Source organism: Chamaea fasciata, unplaced genomic scaffold, assembly GCF_029207755.1.
Source record: "Chamaea fasciata isolate MVZ Bird 193981 ecotype frontalis unplaced genomic scaffold, bChaFas1.0.hap1 SCAF_9, whole genome shotgun sequence".
NCBI classification, from domain to species: domain Eukaryota; kingdom Metazoa; phylum Chordata; class Aves; order Passeriformes; family Sylviidae; genus Chamaea; species Chamaea fasciata.
Window position 1 is genome coordinate 26,228,493 of NW_027094094.1, and position 18,913 is coordinate 26,247,405.

Genomic DNA, 18,913 nt, shown 5'->3' on the forward strand with positions numbered 1-18,913 from the left:
CCATGTTATTTAGAGTTTTATTATTGCAGTTTATATGCTATTCTGAAAAAGGAGATAAAATATTTGTAGAGCATCATATTTTTTCAAATGTAAACATTTTTCATTTGTAAACTACCCTTTAGAGTCTGTAGAGAAAGGCATGTGTAAGTCTAATAAAAGTTGTTTTACTCCTGCATCTCCATAAGGTAGCCTTGCTCTCAGTTCATGTGATGCCTCTGTTTGTCTTGTCTTAGTGTATTAAACTACATCAGCAGAGGTTTGATCTGTGTATTATGTTTATGTGGCTCTGCTTAAAATTATAAAAGGGCAAGTTCTTTAGGACAAACCTCTCAGAAGTGGAGCTTGTTTCACAATATTTTGAGAGCAATGTGTTTCTGTTATTGACAGCCATAAGTCAGGGAGTGCTGCAAGCAGATAGCCCAGAATCACTACAGGTGTCCTGGTGATAAGACACTGCTATGACTCTGATTGTAAAAAGATTTGAAATTTTCATCAGATATGTAATATTAAAAGCATGCTGGATAAATTATTAAAAGGAAAAGGGAAAGTAGCTGAGTTGTTTAACACCTTAAATAAAAGGAGAAAGAATAGGTGGATCAGAGAAGCCTAAAAAGCAAGTCTGTTTGATCTTTTATCATCAGATGTTACTTGGACCCTGGGAGGTTTCATTACCCACCTGGAAAGTACAGGGCTTGTTTATCAGAGTGCCAAGGCTTACACTGAAATGACAGTCTGGTCTGCAGTCCCCACGGGATGGTGTGGGCAGAGTCATGGGCACAGGTGAGCTCACTGATGCCTCACCTTTGGCTCCTTGGAAACCCTGGTAGCACAAGTTCAAAACTTCACACACTGTGTTTCCTCAGCCCTTCATTGAGAACAGGCCTTTGGCTGCAAACCCTTTTTGCCAGCCTTTGATTTCTTGTCTGCACCATGTGGCTGCTATCAGTTTACAAATAAAGAAAAATTAAAATTGGTTTATGAACTGTTACTATTATAACTGAGTTCTGCTATTAGCTAGGTCTAAATGTTTTCATATATTCCACACCTCTGTTGCCCTTTGAGATTTTTAACTGTTGTTTTCTTGTTCATTAATAATTTCCTTGTATAATTGTTCCCAAGAGAATGAACTGAAAGAATTATGAATTAATTTGCATCTTTTAATGTACTAATAAACTTTGCAAGTAGAAAATTTCACTCGATCCAGGTGGAAACCAATCACTTTAAATCAAAGCTTACTGAATTTCAAATAGGGGTTTTTTCAGGAAGTTGCAGAAGAACAGTTAGAAGCACGTTAGAAGTAATTAGAAAGCACAAAGAGCGATTTCAGACAAAGCCCTGGGTCATTTTTTTTTGCTGCAGCATAGAGTTCACAGGCACTTAGGAAAATTAGTATTTGTTGGATTTAAACAAAATGAATACCAATTTCTTGGAGGTTGAGAGGTCTCAGGCTCTAAATGTAGATTTCACCCTTTCATTGAAAAATATTTTTAAACTGTTTCAGCTTTTTTATTGTCTGATGTAAATAAATAATTCAGAGTATAGCCTCTAAGACAGGGTTCAAGAAAAAAGAAATGTCCTTTAATGTACAATTTATTCAAATAGAATCTCGAGTGAAAAAAATGTTCTATCTTACCTATTCATTTATAACCAAACAATGTCAGGTCCTTGTTCACCAAAGCACTCAACTTCATTTATCTCTGAGCACTTGAAAACCAAAGTTTTTCTTCTGAGTAACTAAAGAAACAAGTTCTGAGCCTCTACTCTAAGTTGAATAAATGAGAGTGTTACTCACATAGTTACTCACAAGCTTAAGTAATTTACTGAACTGGTAATTTGACATCCAAGTTTATTTACCTTCATCTATTGTAGCTTTGGTTAAATCTGGGAATAGAAATGCAAGCTCTAGCCCCCACTTTCCACATGAGACACAAAATATGTAATTAATGGAAAAGACAGGTCTCGATATCAAGTTTCTGATTTTGGAAGTTTATTTTAGTAGTTGCTAAAGTTTAGCATTAACATTTGACAGCGGAAAAAAACCCATTTGTTTAAATGGCTACAAACTGTCAGGGCCAGAATGAATCCCAGCTGGTGTGGGAAAGGGAGGACAGTGCAGAAGGAGGGACTGATGAATAACAGAGAGAAAGCAAGGATAAAACACGGCAGGTTTGGAAGAAGGCAGAAGAGTGTTGGAATTGTGACCAAGGAGAGACCAAAAGAATGTCCCAGGAGGTGAGAAAAGGCCAGGTGGGGACTTGAAGAAAGAGGAAATGGGGATGCCAGGCCAAACAAGGGGGGCTGCTAACAAGGCAAAGGAAGCTGTGCCTCTTCCCTGAGGGAGCAGATGCAGATTAGGGGCACAACTTTATCAGGATTATTGATATGGCTGCAGAGAATCAAACCTATAAAAAAAAATGTCCAGTACAACCTGGGTGGTGTCTCCTCTTGGAAAACAGAAAAACAAAGTAATTTCTAAAAATATGGCCTAAATATGAATGATCAAAAAAACTGAATGCAGGGATTTTTCAGCAGATCTGGATGTTTAGACTTATGCCCCTTAGGGCTTTGAAGAACATAAGCTGCTTTATCAACCTAGCCTGATAGGTTGCCCCCTTTTTTAGCATGCCCGAGAAGGAAAACATTGTATTGACTGAAGAAACCCCCAAGAGAACCTGTTTCTCCCACAAAGCTACCAGGCATGCAGGTTTCCACACGTTCTACCTGGAAGTGTTTTTCTGTTGTAAGTTTGAAGTTTGCAGAGTGCTTGCAAAGCAAACTTGTATGTGTGCTCAGAGCACTGTTTGTCATGTAAAGTACTGACAACAGAACACCCTAGCAGTATGAAAATACACATTAAAACAGTCGCTACTTTAATTCTTCGAGATGTATTGTTTGATTTTTCAGTCTGTTGCAGAGACTAAAAACAGGTAACATATCTGTTTGTTTTCCATTCTTAAATGATTTTTACATAAATGTATATATAAACTATTTTTTAAATTTTTTTAATGTCTATGATAATTAAGGGCTATTTTTCCTGTGCTCAAAACAGCATTTTTACACACAAAATGTCCAGCTATCCCTTAAAAAGCCCAGAAGACACTATTTGACACCAGAAGTGTCTGCCATGATGGATTAGTTTTATTTTAGCAACAGGTAAAACGTGAAATTCTTTACAGCAGACAACTTTTCTCCAATTCCAGACTGGAATTACTTTTGCTTAATGTAAGTATATATTAAAGTCCTCAAAATATACAAGTTGCAGTACAAATTTCAGTGCAATGATTTTTAAAACAGGCAAAGTGAAAAAATCATTGCAGAAAGGGGGGAAGACACATCAGAGCCAGCACAGTTCGGTACCACTGAAATGAGGCTGCTGTCCAATTAAGATGTTTTGAGATCTGGGCAAATAATCCAAGACCCTGAAAATTATCACACCTGTAGAAAATATGGACACTGCTTCACTTCTGGCACATCCCAGCCTGCTCTTGCTGCCCAAATTCCTCCATGAAGGACTTATTCTTCCATGCTAAAGTAATACTCTATTATTTAATGGCTTTTTTTCTCACCAGGCTTTAAGAAAGTCATCTTTAAGTGCTGTCTCCCCAAATTCCCTCCACACTGCAGTGTTTAATGATATCTAATCTAAAGCCAGAACATGGTGCTTAATGAATATTGATTTGTCACATGAATACCAGGAACAGATTAAGTCCAAAAGTTCCCTGGAATCTGCTGGGAGAGATATGTGGAGTGCTGGAGTCAGCATAGCCAGAAAACCTTCAAAGTATTTTTCTTCAGCTCTGATTTGAAAATTTCAATGGCAAAGTTTACCCTAAGGAGAAATGGTGCTAAGCAGTGATTTATTTATTTCCTGCTGATGAACACAGCCATGTGAACAACTGAGATTTTTTTTTTCCTTGCAGGAGGGTGCCAGAGTTAAAAGCTTAAGCTTCAAAATTGACATTGACCCTATTTATTAGCACAATAATGGGCCTGTTGTGGCTCCTGTGGCTTTCCAGGATTGTACAGGGCTACACGCAAGTGTGGTTTTGCTGTCCCAATGCAGGTGGCTGGCAAGGCAGGGTGCATGGTTGAAAATACACCCTGTGGTGTCTCCTGGAAGATGACGGCATTACTCATGAGCCTCACTTTCAGGGCAAGGCAACAAAATCCCTTCAGAAACTATTTAACACTGAGAACAGGCTGACTTCATTTTTTGAAAACACATGGTGTTTTTCCTGCAGGACTTGGGGAGCAGAGCTTGGATGAATCTCTTTTGGAGTCAGTCAGATCAGCTTTCCTTTTGGAGGCCACCATCCCCTAAGCCCTGGCATCAGCCATTTATGGGAACATCACTGCTGGCAACTAGCAGAGCTGGGAAGCAGGTGCAGAAGGGCTGTTTCTCACTTGGTTCCTGCCTGGGAGAAAGGTAGGGTTTGGAGCCTGACTGCACACTTCCCTCAGGAGACTCCAGTCCCCTCATAATGGCATTTTCAGATCTTGCAGAATTTCTAATGAGAAGTTACCCCTCTAATAGCAAACTGTATTTGACCTTCTCTAGAAAAATGTAAGATTTCCAACACATGCAACACATGTTGTTGAAAACATGGCCTATTGAAAGAAAAATTGTGAGAAATTTTACCTACAAGTAAAAATTTTCAGTACAAGTTTTCCTGTTTATACTTTTGATTACTGAGGAATTGTTCACCTATTTTCAAAACACAGTATTTTCATGAGGTTCTTTTTTACTAGTATTATTTTTGTTGCTTTGAAAGTAAATTTTTTTACAACTGTTTACTGTGTTCCAAACACCTCTTATTGGAGTATGTAAGTCCTAAAAAAGCCGTAAGTGCTTCAGATCCTTCAGGATTCATCAATACTTCATAGACTCATAGAATAGCTGATGTTGGCAGCAACCTCTGGAGATGATCTAGGCCAAGCCTTCTGCATAAGCAGATTGCTCAGGACTATGTCTAGTCAGCTTTTAAAAATCTCCATAGAAGTATTTCACAATTCTCTGAGCAGCCTGTCCCTCTGTTCAACCACCCTTAGAGTAAAAGAGGAAAACTAATCACTAAAAAATTCTTACTTAGAAAGGAAAAAAAAAGTCTTACATTTCAGTTTAGGTCCGTTGCCTATTGTCACCAGAAATCACTATGAAGAGTCTGGCTCCTTTGCTCCCTGCCATCAGCTATTTTTACACGCTGATAAAGTGCCCCAAGCGCTCTCTCCTGATGGAGCAGCCCCACCTTTCCCAGGCAGTCGCCCCTGTGGACTCTCTCCAGTGGTCCCTACCTCTTCCTACTCTGCAGCTGGAGTGCCCAGCCCGTGCTGGTGGATGCGGCTGCTCCTCCCCATGTGCAGGGCTTTGCACTTCCATTGCTGAAGTGCCTGACATTCCTGTATGCCCAATTCTCCGGCCAGTGGACCTCCCCCTGGATGGCAGCGCAGCCACCCTTTCGAGTTCTGTACACTGCCAGCCTGCGGGCACCTCTGTGCCATCACCCACGCCGCTAACAAAGGCGCTGAACAGCGCCAGGTCAGGAGGGGGATGCACAGCGCAGCGTTTGAACGCGGTCCCATGAAGGAGCGGTGCTCCGGAGTTTAAAAGGCAGTTTTTATGTGGGCATTTGGCTGCCGTCTCCCCGCCAAGCCTGTGCGTCCTGCTGTTATCCCTGCTCCTGTCGGCAGGAGCTCCAAGCGCTGCAGCACAGCTCGGCAGCATTGCCGGCCGGCGCAGGGACCGAAGCCTTCCTGCCCCGGAGAGGCGCAGGGGCACCCCCAGACAGCTTCCAACCTGCTGCTTCCACCTAAGAAACTCCTCAGGACATCAGAGGCCGCTGCTGCCCGCCTCACACACGGATTTGGCCAGCTGCAGCATTTACAGGTGTTCGCCATCGAGGAGGAAAGGAGCATCTCTTAGCAGGCAAATTTCTGTGAGAAGGTTTCTACAGCTGAGTTTGCTGCAGGGTGGGCCCTCTGTAGATTTGGGTTGCTTCTGACAAAATTATCTATTTAAGAAACAGTTCGGGGAAAAGCTGAGATGAGGATCTTATTTGAAAGTCTCGGGAGAGTTCTTTACATGATTATATGCTGTAGTAAAAGAGATAAGTTTGATTCCTTGCATAAATTATTACTATTAATAACTTAATTAAAATTTAAATATTAATTATTATAATGAATCCTTTAGTACCTAACAATTATAGAGTGTTACAAACTCTGAAATAAGCGCTACAAGTCTCTAAATAAACAACATATTCATGGCCTGAAACTGACTTTTTTTTTTTCTTGCATTATAGGACACCTCAATACTATAGGCACCAAACCTCTGGATTTTCACTTACTCCAACAGAAAGCAAACAAGTGTCAGAGTAAGTAAGAATCAGATTTCAAATCCCAGTAGGTCTGGCCTCCTCTGATAGGATTTCCACCCTTCTGTCACGTATTCTTCTGCTTCATTCTTCTAAATTCAAATTCTTCCTCAAGATCTTACATGCTGGTGCACTTTAAGACCTCTTCCATATCTGATCTCTCTTATCTTGACTTTGATTTTGTGAACTAGCAGGTCACTGTATTTCCTTTCTTATAGTTTAAACAAGGAGGCTCTGAGATAAAGAAAGGCTAATCTCATAATTCTCAAAAGCGTATCTGTAACTCTATTTCTAGATTTAATTCTATATTCAACACATTTTTTATTATATTTGTCTTTGATCCTGCTCAAGACTCTTCACAGTCTGTTTTACTTGGCAGTGAAGAACCATGGCCATATGTAGTGTTAAGGCTGAATGAAACTAGAGAGCTATGGCTGGAGTGGAGCTGGAAAGGGGCTCCCAAAGCAAAATTTGGGATCAATTTGAGGATTTGGGAGTCTAGGGAAGTGCTGCTCTGTCCTTCCTAAATCTCAGTTTAGGATTAGAGTTACGCTTGGAAAAAAATCTCAGAGCTGCATTTGGAGTGAGGCTGGAAGGAAGCTGCCAGCAGAGAAATAGTTTAGCCCAAAACGAAATGTTTAGCCCCGAGAAGGGCTGTGGAGCGCTCCTGCAAGGCTGGGATTAGAGCTGGCAGCATCCATTTTTGTAATTCACACACAGAACGCTGGTTTCTGTGCTCATCTGGCATGCGAACACCAGCCTTAAAGCATGTACTGTAGCCACAAGGAAGAGAGCTGTAACTTCACATCCAAGGAGGTTACAGAGGGGGAGATTGACCTCCCGCCTCTAGAGTGCTGTGCTCGAAGGGAACGAGACGCAAAGGTCCTGAGCTTTCTGACACACTGGGGGGAAGGACAAGCCTGAAATTCACAGGGGCCGAGTAGCAGAGGCGGCAGCGGCCGTGCGCTGGACAGGCACTGTACCGCTGTACGCCTGCAACACTCAGCGATGCTGCCGTACCGACAGACAGACACACGGCCCTGTTCCCACCTCAGGACGCCCGTCTGCTGGCGCGGCCCCGAGCCGGGCGCGGCCCCGAGCCGGGCGCGGCCCCGAGCCGGGCGCGGCCCCGAGCCGGGCGCGGCCCCGAGCCGGGCGCGGCCCCGAGCCGGGCGCGGCCCCGCCTCTGGACCGGCCCCGCGCGCGCCCCCTGCCGGCGGCCCCGCCCGCGCGCTTCCAGAACCGTCGCTGCCCCGGCCAAAGATGGCGGCCGCGCGCGTCACCGCCCCGCCGGCCAATGGCGCCCGCGGGCCCGGGGGTCACGTGGCGGGAGCGAGCCAGTCGGGGGGCGGCTCTGCGTCACTTCCGCCGCCGGGGCCGGGCCTGCTGCGGGGGTGAGCGCGTAGGAGGCGGCGGGGCCAGGTGCGGGGCCAGGTGCGGGGCCGCGACAGGTGCGGGGCAGGGCGTGGGCCGGGGCCGGGCTTGGGCCGGGGCCGGGGCCGGGCTTGGGCCGGGGCCGGGGCCGGGCGTGGGCTGAAAGCGGGAGAGGGCCCGACCCGGCCCGGGCTGAATCGGGCGCCGGCCGCCGCCCTGCCGGGGCTGGGAGGGGTTTCTGCCCTCTGTGGTGCGGCAGTGATTCCACTGCGCTACGTTACGCTACTGCCAGTCAGTGTGTGGGAATGTCGTTCTGGTTTTAGTTCTCTGCCCTCCTTGCTCTTGATAAAGCTCTTGAAGTTACCTTATTCTAGATACCAGTTTCCAAAAATGAAGGTTAAAACCGCCGAGTTGGCCCTGTCGGTTCCTGCAGGCCGTGTCACCCCCGTGGGAGAGCTGCGTTTAGTGGCACAATCAGGACGTGCCTCGGAGTTCTTCGCGTTACAGAAGTAGCGCTTCATGACTGCGCTGCAGAGCGAAGTGACCTTCTAGCAGCAGGATTATTATATTCTGTGTCACTCCTCTGTGACTAATGCGAGCTGTCCGGTGTTGTGCGTGCTCGTTTCTCACCCGTGTTTAAACCTGCCTTCTTTTAGAACACTCTTAGCTTAGATTGATCTCTGCACACGTAAGATATGGCCTGTCATTTGAAGGAAGTCACTGTCAGTTTGGATGTCTCGTGATATCAGAGGCTGTGTGTAATTGTAATTAAGGTACATTAAAGTGACTCCAAGGCCTTGGGGTTTTTTTTTGGTTGTTTGGGGTTTTTTGGGGTTTTTTTTTTGTACGATGTGCACCATTTGTGGCAGTGATCTGGCAGTTTTCCCGCTACCAGTGGAACACACAGGTTGGTTCTGCTGGTGCTGTGGTGTCACTGTTTTCTGGTCAGAATTGCACCTGAACCTCTGTTCAGGGCTGTGACCTTGACTGAATGCTGTGCCTATAAAGTTAAGTGATTCTTTAAAGGATGGCTTAAAATCTCTCTCTGAGTATTTTCCACCATAAATATTGTATTGTGTTCTCCTTTGGGTTTATATTTACGTGAGGGTTTAAGTAAATTTGGAGTGCAGAGTAGTCATGCAGTGTTGTGTCTCAAAACGAAGGTTAGTTGCCAAAATAAGTCGAACTTAAGTACACGAAGGGTCTTGATTTTATTTAAGCATATGAAAAATGGTATGTGCTCCTGTTTTTGAGTAAATTGTGCAAGATAAGTCTCTGATGGAACTGGTAGACTAAAGCAAGGTTAAACTGTGTATTTAAGAAGGTTCTATCTCCTTTTACAGTACTTCAGTGATAATACTCTTTTTACTACAGATTTTCATTGGTTGGTTTGGGTTTTTTCGTCACTCCTGTTGTAGTTGAGAATAAGTGGTAAGTGTACCTTGTCTGAAAACTGCGTAACAAAACAGCAAAATACACTCTTTTTTTTGTGCATTTGCAGGAACATAGTGTGTTAAATTATCTCAGCAACCATGCTGGCTGCCAGGCTGGTGTGCCTGAGGGCTCTGCCATGCCAGACCATCCGCCCCACCATCACTCAGGCTTCCCCAGCCTTGAGGAGCTCCAGTATAAAAGCATACAGGCTGTGGCAGCCTAGCCAGGTAAGGAAATTCTCTTGCAGATGGCCCTGACTGCACATACTTTGAAGGGTTGAGTGTTTTGCCTAAAGAATCACTTTGCATGGAGTACCTGATGTGCATGAGCATGAGTCTTCTGCTTGTTTGAGGTACCTGCTATAATTTACTGAAGGAAGAATGTTGTTCAGTTAAAACACGAGGGTTTTGGAGAAGTTGAAGTGAAATCTTCTGTTTCAATGGCTGGCTTGTGTCTTGAAATTAACGGGCAGAAGAGCTCCAAAGAGGTAGTTAGGGATGGACAGGCCTTACTAGGTAAGGTGGGAGGAACAGAAGTTCTTGTCTTATCTCCCTGTTCCCAAGTTAGAGTTTCCAATGTAACACTAAAATAAACCTTTTCTTTTCAATTATTGTAGTCCCAATATGTGTTTAGAGCTGTAGTCTAGGATAGAGCAGTTTCTGAGGTGTGGCAGGACAATCACAGATCTAACCAGCATTTTTAAAAACCAGACTGTCATTATCCTGAGGTACTGTTTATTCTATTATTTACTGTTGAGAGAGGAGGTTGCAGACCTGCAGCTCACAACTGTTTGGGGCTGTTGCTGCTCTTCTGTCATCATGATGAAAGTGCTAGTGGAAAATTCATCAGCTCCTTTGTATTTTCCTCTGAAGCATTCTAAGTTTGTGGGTACGCGGTGGATTTTTGTGTGTGTGTTTTCTAGCTTCGGGCGGGATTTCATCAGCTGCCAAACACAACCAAACTGAAGGGCTCTGGTAAACTCCTTGAATTGTAATGTTCTAATGGCTGATGAGAGTAATGCTTGTAGGTTTTGTATTTTAGTGTTGAAACAAACTCACAGCTTGATGTGAATCCTTGACTTTTAAATTTTAATGTTAAAATTCCTGTAAAAATGGTCAGAAAGCTTCAAAAGTTGTTTTTGAACTTAAATATGAGTGCATTCTGTGTTGCTCTTGCAACTTACTAAGATTTTGAGCAGCATACTATAATTACTTGGAGCTTGTTGACCTTAAAAATCTTGAGTTTCTAGACCTTCATTCAAGGTCTGTTCTATAAATCAAGGTTAGACTTGAAAGCAAAAGATTTGTGCTGATTTTCCAGCTTTAGCATCTGTACAACGTAAGTGTTGTGCAAGATTTTTTTTTACATTGAAGTGTTTGCGCGAAGAGTGTTGTAGCCCAGAAAGCAACACGCTTTTTTACAAAACAAAAAAGTAACAATTATGTTTTTGTATTTAACAAAGAGGCTTTTGTTCAGTACAGCGTTCAGTATGGGACTAGTGTAAAGGAAATGCAGTCTGAAAATTCCAGCTTCTGGGATTCACTGCATTAGTTCCATACTTGTAGAATATGTGAATGTTTTTCGTAAAAGTTCCTAAACTTTAATGTTCACTTGTTTTCCTTGAGTACAGTTGCTTTGTGTATATGAAGGTAAGCACAGATGAATAAGAGATTAATTAACAATTTCAAGTGTGGCAAGAAAGTTGATAAGACTACCTTCTATTTTATTTCATTAAATATTTTGTATGTTATTTCTGAATCTAACAGAGTTATGCCAGCAGAGTAAGAACAAGTGCAAGGCGTGGAAAACTTAGCCAGGAAGTGAAAGAAGCAGCATTTGAGCCATCTGCAGAAACTGCACTTAAAGGTAGAGGAGCTCTGCTTTAAATACTGAGAATCTTTGAAACTTAACTTAAAACTTCTTCAAAGGAATATGTTTGTCACTACTGAAATTGGTAGTGAACTGACTTGAAATTGTGAAGCTTTAAGAAGGAGGGGTAAAATGGAGCAGCTCTTGCAGATAGATCAAAATTCACATGTGGATGTTGTTAACTTTCCAAGAAGAAGCATTAATGAGAATGTTTGGGTTTTGTTTCTTTACCCAGCTGATCGCCTGGGGAGATTCATTGTTGCTGGAGGGGCTGCAGTTGGCCTTGGAGCCCTCTGCTATTATGGGATGGGCATGTCCAGTGAGATTGGAGCTATCGAAAGGGCTGCGTAAGTACCGTGGTATATTCCTTTAATGAAGCAAATCTCTTATCTGTCTCTTCTTTAGCTGCTATCACCCAGTGTACACTGATGCTTTTCTAAGCTCTGAAGAGTAAACCCCTACCTATGTCTCTGCAGGTTTTTAAAGCAAAATTAGAGTTATTCAGCCTTAAATGGGTAGTAACCTGAATGAGTTTGTTTTGCTGAATCTAATGTGAAGAGTATATAAACCTGTCTTATGAGGTGTGCTCCAGATAACTTAGGAAGTGTGGTCTTCTGAAAAGCATTGCTAAGATCAGTTTCCATGGTGTTCTTATGAGACTGTTCATTAAACTTTAATGCAGCTGTTAAAAAAGTCTCCATTAAACACCATATCTGGCATAAGCTTTGATCTAATAAATGTGTTCTTAAAACTTTGATGAATTGTTTCTTGGTCAAAAAAAAAAGCTCTGGCTGATAGCAAAGCTGTATAGTTACACTTAAAAGATGGGTAGTAATAAGCATGGGCTTGGGAGAAATGTGTGTTGGGAACATTTGGCTTTATTTTGCATTTGTATTTGGAAGTGGCAGTCTGCATTTATATTTAACGTGTGCTGTGTGTCTATGAGAAGCTTGTCATAGATAAAGCTGTGTCTAATGTTTTTCTGCACAAGCCTTGAATAACAGGTCAAAAGATTGAAGTGGGAAAAAATGTGTGAACTATGTTTAAATTTAGTGTTAGCAGGGAAAGTTTTCTTGTCTGTAGTGTGAGCAAATGAAACTGCAGAAACTCACTTAGGTCTGGGTCTGTTGCTATTGTTAGAGCTCTCTAAATGACGCTTGTGTCCTGTGGTGTCAGATAACCGTGTGCACTGTGACTCAGCAATTTGTGAGCTGCTCAGCAGGCTGCTCAGTGCCAGTACACATTCTGCAGACCTTTCACCTGAAACCAGTTTGTTATACACACACACACCTTTCTCTTTTTTTTCTGTCGTTAAAAGTGTTCATTACTCTGTTTTCCATGCATGCTTCCTGCTTGGCATTGAATTATAGTTAGCATTATTTGTAATTTTAAATGTTTCTACTGAGTTAACATTAGATTAAATCAACAAGACTGACAAGTTCAGTCCCCATTGTAAAGTAAACTCATGGCAGAAGTTGCTAGAGCACATCACTATTATGAAACCTCCCTTATATCCATGGCTATGAATGCACTTAACAGCTTGATTGTATTTTTGGCTGCTCTCCATTCTGAAAGTGGTAACTGCACAGCTCTGTATGCCTGGTTATTTTTCAGTATTTGGCCACAGTATGTGAAGGACAGAATCCAGTCTACGTACATGTACTTTGGGGGCAGCATTGGCATGACAGCCCTGTCTGCTGTAGCAGTGAGCAGATCTCCTGCACTCATGAACCTCATGACAAAGGGCTCCTGGCTGGTAAGCTTTGGTATAAAAATAAAAGTATTGGCTGAGAAATACCCCCTAATTGTGGTTGATATTAAAAAGAAATGAGAAATGTAAAGTACTTGGTGGAAAGTAAGGCAAAACTTAACCTACGTTAGTGTCCTTATCCATAAAGACTATTCAGATATCCTGATAGTATTTTGTAATATAAGATTTGCTGATTCTAGTCACATTCTAACATGTTTTTCTTATACTGCTTTGATGGTTTGTCAAAGACAAACCACATGAGCAAAAAAAGGCTATGCTATCCTTGCCAGCTGTATATATGCAAGTAAGAACCTCTTAGAAATAGCTACCTAAAGCTAATGGCACAGTTTCTATTGCTGTCTGTGAATAGAAACTGAGGTCCCTGGGCATTCTTACTCCTCCCTGTGCTCTCCCATGTAGCACTTTGAAAGCTGTCTCCTGTTTACCAAGGGTGAAACAACACTGGTAGGTTTAGTATGTATTCAGTGTGTTGAGTGCAGTGAAACAGTAACAGTTAAATGCCAACACCTGCATAACTTGGGGAGATTAATTTGATAAAGCATCATTGGTGATAGAAGTTGTACACTGACCAGTTTGGTAGATGTTGAATGATTCTGCTTGAAACCATGAGTAAGAAGAGGCACTGAGGTTAAAAAATCATTGGTAGCAAAAGCCTGTAAACTGGGTGGTGATTTTGGGTGAGAAATGTACAAGAAAAGAAGGAAGGCTAACACATTTCAGGTACCTTAATGAAAGTGAGGGGCAGAGCCATGGGGTTTCATTTTCTTACTTTACACAGCCAAGAGAGTTTCCAACTTGACCGTTAAATTTGGATTTCTAAAAAATTGAGTGAAAAGAAATTAAACTTACTACAAGCTAAGACCTGCAAAGATTTGACTGTAACCTTACAGGAGTACAATCGATGGATGCTCCAGTTGTGAATTAGGTTGCTGTTTTCAGAGTCAGTGTTGACTTTTAGACTAGGAGATTAGAACAGAGAGCCATATATCTGTATGCTAACATGAGCTCTGTAATGCTGTTTCTTTAGGCAATTGGTGCAACTTTTGCAGCCATGATTGGTGCTGGAATGTTGGTCAGGAGCATACCCTATGAAAATAATCCGGTGGCTAAACATGCAGCGTGGATGCTGCATTCAGGTATGTGGTTTTGGTGTGTGTTGTAGAGATGTCTGTGCTTCAGTGTGACCAGATGCTTACTCTAACAAAGCTCTGGCTTTAAAGGAAATTTTTATATACTGCTGTGGGGGAGTTGAGATTTTTCAGAAATCAGCGAGAACTCCTGAATGTCAGGGGAAGATGTCTTAAGTATCCTTAACACAACTCTAGTGTTTCTCATAATCTTTTAAAAGTCATGCCCAAGTTAATCTTGAGGTATCTATACTCTACATTGAATACAACTAGATGGTTTCACGGCTTCTTTGTTTTTGTGACTGCTTTCTAACACTGCCACTTCTACAAGTGCTCTTGCCTACACTAACAGTGTCTTCAGCTGTGCAGGATAGGAGGTATTTGAAAACTTGACTAGAAAAAAAGAGATTTTAGTAGCAGTTTACTTCTGTGATGTGTCCATCAGGTATTTAAGCTGTGAGTACAGATCAGTTTCTCATTAATGATGCCTATTTCAAATAACAGTGGCTCTCATTTTTCAAATCTCTTTTGCCAGGAATAGTTTGTTGTTCAGAAAAGACATGTGGATGTTTGGCACTGGAATCATATTTGCCTCTCTAGAGCTAACATGTCTGCCAAGAAGAAATTATGTTTGTTGTAGTGATTGTTATTAAGTGAAACAAACTAATGAGGTGTTAATGGGCTAGATACACATTTCCTATAAGTCTCTAGCAAAAATATGACTTACTTGCCTAACTAATTGTTGTATCAGAAATCTGTCCTGCTCTACAATGTTGCATGCTCCTGATGCTATTATGTTTTTGATTAGTCCATGCTAAATATCTCTTCTTACCAGCTTTCTTATGAGCCAATCAGTATGTTGACTTTTGTTAGTCTTTTTTTTTCCCAAGATGGAGCTTCCTGAAGTATTGTAGTGATAAATAAAAGTACATCATGAAATTCAAGGCTGCTAATTTATTGTGCTCCCTTCTGGATAAGAGCACAAGCAAGTGCATTGGTGTTTTGTCGTGCGTGGATTAGTTTGAACCATGCTATCTGACTGGAGATGGAAAAATCAAGTGAGTTTGGCATGCGGTGTCCCAAGTCTTACATGTGTTCTGTTTTGCTTTGCCTAGGTGTCATGGGTGCAGTGGTGGCTCCTCTGGCCTTTCTTGGTGGTCCTCTGCTGATCAGAGCTGCCTGGTACACTGCTGGGATCGTCGGGGGACTCTCAACTGTGGCCATGTGTGCTCCCAGTGAAAAATTCCTGAACATGGGAGGACCACTTGGCATAGGCCTGGGCTTTGTTATTGCTTCTTCAATCGGTAAGATACTGTTTCGATACTGTCATACTAAGTAGGCTGTAAACTTAAGCTACTAAGGTACAGCTCACAGTTAGTTGCAGGCTGGTCTGCCCAGTGAAGATTTGCCATAAACATAGCCCTTGCAACTCCACCACAGCAGAAGATACTCTGTTCATGTTTGCTTTTGAAAACAAATGTGAAGTTATAGTGCTGGTAGATTGACCTGAATAAAAATGTAAAGTTCCCTGGGGTGTTCAAAATGAATGGATCAGGTTGTAAATGTGACGTCTTCAGTGTGCATGCTAAAGCTCTTGGTATCAAACACGTACCACAAACTGAGAATTGAACACTTGCTGAATGAAAAATGTGTGCTCCAGTGACTGGAGTTTGACCTAAGCCTGAGTAGCAGATACACACAGTTACTTTTAACACTGTTGTGCTTTCCTCTCCAGGATCCATGTTCTTGCCTCCCACCTCTGCCTTTGGCGCCGGCCTGTATTCGGTGGCGGTCTATGGAGGCCTGGTGCTCTTTGGCATGTTCCTGCTCTATGACACGCAGCTGGTGGTCAAACGGGCTGAAACTCTGCCTTTCTATGGAGTGGCTAAATACGACCCCATCAATGCGTAAGTGTTCTCTGCTAGCACAGCTGATGGCAATGTCTGCATAAGAATTTCTCTCAAGTTAGATTGAAGTATGCTTTAAAAATAGCCTTTTGTTTATTGTTCAAAAGTGTATTGCTTGTTAAATGTGAAGAATCACAGGGTTTGGAAACAACAGTGAGAAAATAGCTACTGAAGTTAAAACTGAAATCATTGTGAGAATTGTAAGAAATAGAATTGAGCATGTGGTGTCATATGCCTCTAGCAATACATTCTAAAATGTATTTTTGTTTTCTAAAGCATTGCTGGCAGAGTTTATAGCTGCTTTCTGAAAATAACTGTCAGTATTAGTTGAGAGAAAAAAAGTTTATCTTCCCATAGTAAGTAAATAAATAATATTTATTAGTCTTTGTCACTAAATTAAAAAGTTGCAATGGTGTGATAGGGAAGGAAGGATTGACTCTTCAGTAAAGACCAAGTCTGACTAACAAGTAACTTTCTTGTAAATGTCTGTCTGATGGTGAATTTTCACCTCCTTGATTCTGCTTTATTCTAACTAAAGTATAGTAGTACTGATCTTCATGAAAATTCTTGAGATAAACAGATTGAAGTTTAGTATAAAAGCAGAGGCCTCTGTATGAGAGCACTGTACTGTCTGTCAGGATTTCTGTAAATAGCTCTTGCTGGTAGAGGGGGTAAGACAAAATACAGGTGTTTTTTGACATACAAAGCTCTGAGGACAGTCATAGCTGGGTTTTGTAAAGATAGTTCATGCAGGTTCTGAAAATGAAATGTAATGGTGTGAAACACCAAGTAATTCTGTGTCTGTTCAACAGTAATAACTGTGATTTCTTGTGTCCTAGGTGCCTGGGTATCTACACTGATACACTGAACATCTTCATTCGGGTGGCCACCATGCTTGCAGGTGGTGGAGGTGGCAGGAAAAAGTAAACAGAGACTCACCTTTGCAACTGTCTGACAGCCTACCTAGTGCACATATTAAATAAACATTCATGGTTAAAGCAGTAATGTTCCAACTGAGATTTTTAAAGCATTTCAGCATATTGGTTCAGTGCAATGTGATTCAGTCTTAGTTTTTCTTCAAACACTTTCCAGCTTTGTGTTTAAAATAGTCTGAACTGCTTCTAATTGTACATTATTTTGGGAAAGTAAATTATTTTTAATATATGAATAAAATAGTCCTACCTGCTTTTTAAGGGGTTAGATGGCAGTTCAACTCTTACTTTCTTTTTTATTTTTACTATTGTTGCATAGTAAAGGAAGTAATTTTTGAGCTGGTATCCCACAGGCAGGTAGGGGTACAAGCTACTTCATGAAATGCTGCTTAGATGCATCAATTTTCAGTTAAGTTTCATAAATTTTGTTTTAGTGACATCTTCAGAAGAACTGAATAAATTGCATGTGACCCTGAGTGCAATCATGGCTTTGACCTGGGCAGAAATTTCAGAAAAGTTTAAACAGTTTGTTTAAGCAAGACTTGACAGGTTAGCTGACCAAAAAGTGTAAAGGAGACAAGATATGGGAACTACGCAGCATTTGTCTCATATGAACTTCAGTCTCCTTCTGGAAGTACACATGAGAATTCCTTGCTTTAATGTTGACTGGCTATAATAGCTATCTTATTTTGTTACTAGATTTATAAAACTGTTGAGAGGCAATATAGCTGTGTCTTTCTTCTGGTGGCTAAATTCCCGGACTGCAGATGAAGGTCTGTCCAGAAGAATTCCTAGTGGTCATCTCTTGGAAGCTTGTACAATTGGCACAGAAACTGGGAATTGAGGATGGCATGCTGTAAACCCCAGGATCATAAATTTGCCATATCATCATATGCTTTAGTCTGTTTAACTGTTCTTCAAATTGATTATGTTAAACTTGGTCTAAAAGAAATGTTCCTTAACAGTGAAATTGGTTTAACAGTAAGAAATTTATATTTTCCAGATTCTTTTGCTATATGTTGGAATAGAAGGGAAGTTCTTGGGCCATGAAAATTTTGGCATAATGTCAGCACCTCATATTTTCAGTTTCTGGTAAATATATTATGTTTATGTATTGACCTATGAACAATAAAAATATAGCCTCACAAGTTGACTACTCTCACTTTTCCTCATGTCAACAGAAATATTTTTCAAATATTTTCAAGTACCCATGCACTAGCAGCTTGGTGAAGAATACTACAATTTTTTTTTTTTTTGTTATGGTTACAATTCCTTTGTAAGAGAGTACATACTACTCTGTAAAAAAATCTGTAAAAATGGTTCTCAGTTTCACTGGCTAACACCTTTTTGGGGATGTTTCCCAGCTGGAAGATACTGGCTCCACTTGAAGTGATTCTGTTGGGTTAACCTGTTGGCCACTTGTTGCAGCCAGTGCTGCTTTTATGTGTGTAACACACTGCAGTATTTTTTGACTCTTCAAACAGAGGGAAGAAAGAGTGAATTGTGAAGAATCTTGTTGCAGCTCCTTTGTGCCCAAAGATTACAAGGCACAATCTAGTTCCTGGCGCTGTTACAGCTGGAGGGACATCTGTAGTTCTTAGAAGGAAGAACTCTTTGGATCATGTCAGTTGTAAGTAGCCTGTTCAGAGAGTTTTATCTTTATAAGAATTTGATAGCCTTAATTTTTTCATACTTTTACTGTAATAAAACACACAGCAGTGTCTTTGTCCTCAAATTCTGAAATGTACAGGGAGCTGTCTTAAAATTCTGACATTCATGCTTGTTACAAAAGAAAGCTCAAAGACCCTATGTCTGGATTCTGAGGCTGAAGTTTTCGAGGTTGGCTGTGAACCAAGGGAAGGATTTCAGACTGTTTGGGATGGTGAGGTGTGGAAACCAACACACGATTATGGGAGGTGTTTGCATGGAAAGCAAGACCAACAGGAAATCTAATAACCTTTTGAGAAATGGTGCCTGAAGAAACATGAGCATCACTTTTGCTCAGTCTTGTGGAAAGATGTGACTTGGCTTCTGTGGATGAGATTACAGCACTAGCAGTATTTTCCTAGTGTTGGTCTCCAAAAAAAAGGAAGAAACTTGAGTTGTTCCTTTACATTTGAGGTCTTAAGTC

The 18,913-nt window shown here is 41.5% G+C and overlaps 1 protein-coding gene across 4 annotated transcripts; it reads left to right on the plus strand.

Annotated features, from left to right (window-relative positions):
* The first annotated feature begins 6,296 nt into the window (after positions 1 to 6,296).
* On the plus strand, positions 6,297 to 17,935 carry GHITM (growth hormone inducible transmembrane protein). 4 transcript variants are annotated; one of them, XM_066191562.1, is made up of 9 exons: positions 6,297 to 6,368; positions 9,244 to 9,403; positions 10,943 to 11,042; positions 11,281 to 11,392; positions 12,660 to 12,801; positions 13,844 to 13,952; positions 15,059 to 15,247; positions 15,679 to 15,850; positions 16,690 to 17,935. In XM_066191562.1, exons 2-9 carry the CDS (start codon positions 9,275 to 9,277, stop codon positions 16,775 to 16,777), a joined length of 1,041 nt encoding a protein of 346 aa, XP_066047659.1. In that variant the 5' UTR covers positions 6,297 to 6,368; positions 9,244 to 9,274; the 3' UTR covers positions 16,778 to 17,935. The 4 variants fall into 4 exon arrangements, with proteins under 4 accessions (XP_066047659.1, XP_066047657.1, XP_066047660.1 ...); XM_066191560.1 differs by lacking the exon at positions 6,297 to 6,368 and adding an exon at positions 7,720 to 7,790; XM_066191563.1 differs by lacking the exon at positions 6,297 to 6,368 and adding an exon at positions 7,741 to 7,762.
* Positions 17,936 to 18,913: the final 978 nt, after the last annotated feature.

Coding starts and splice junctions, on each gene's coding strand:
- GHITM (XM_066191562.1), top strand. CDS start 9,275: ATGCTGGCTGCCAGGCTGGTGTGCCTGAGGGCTCTGCCATGCCAGACC. Junction 13,953..15,058: donor AGCGTGGATGCTGCATTCAG/GTATGTGGTTTT, acceptor TGCTTTGCCTAG/GTGTCATGGGTGCAGTGGTG. Junction 15,248..15,678: donor TGTTATTGCTTCTTCAATCG/GTAAGATACTGT, acceptor TTTCCTCTCCAG/GATCCATGTTCTTGCCTCCC.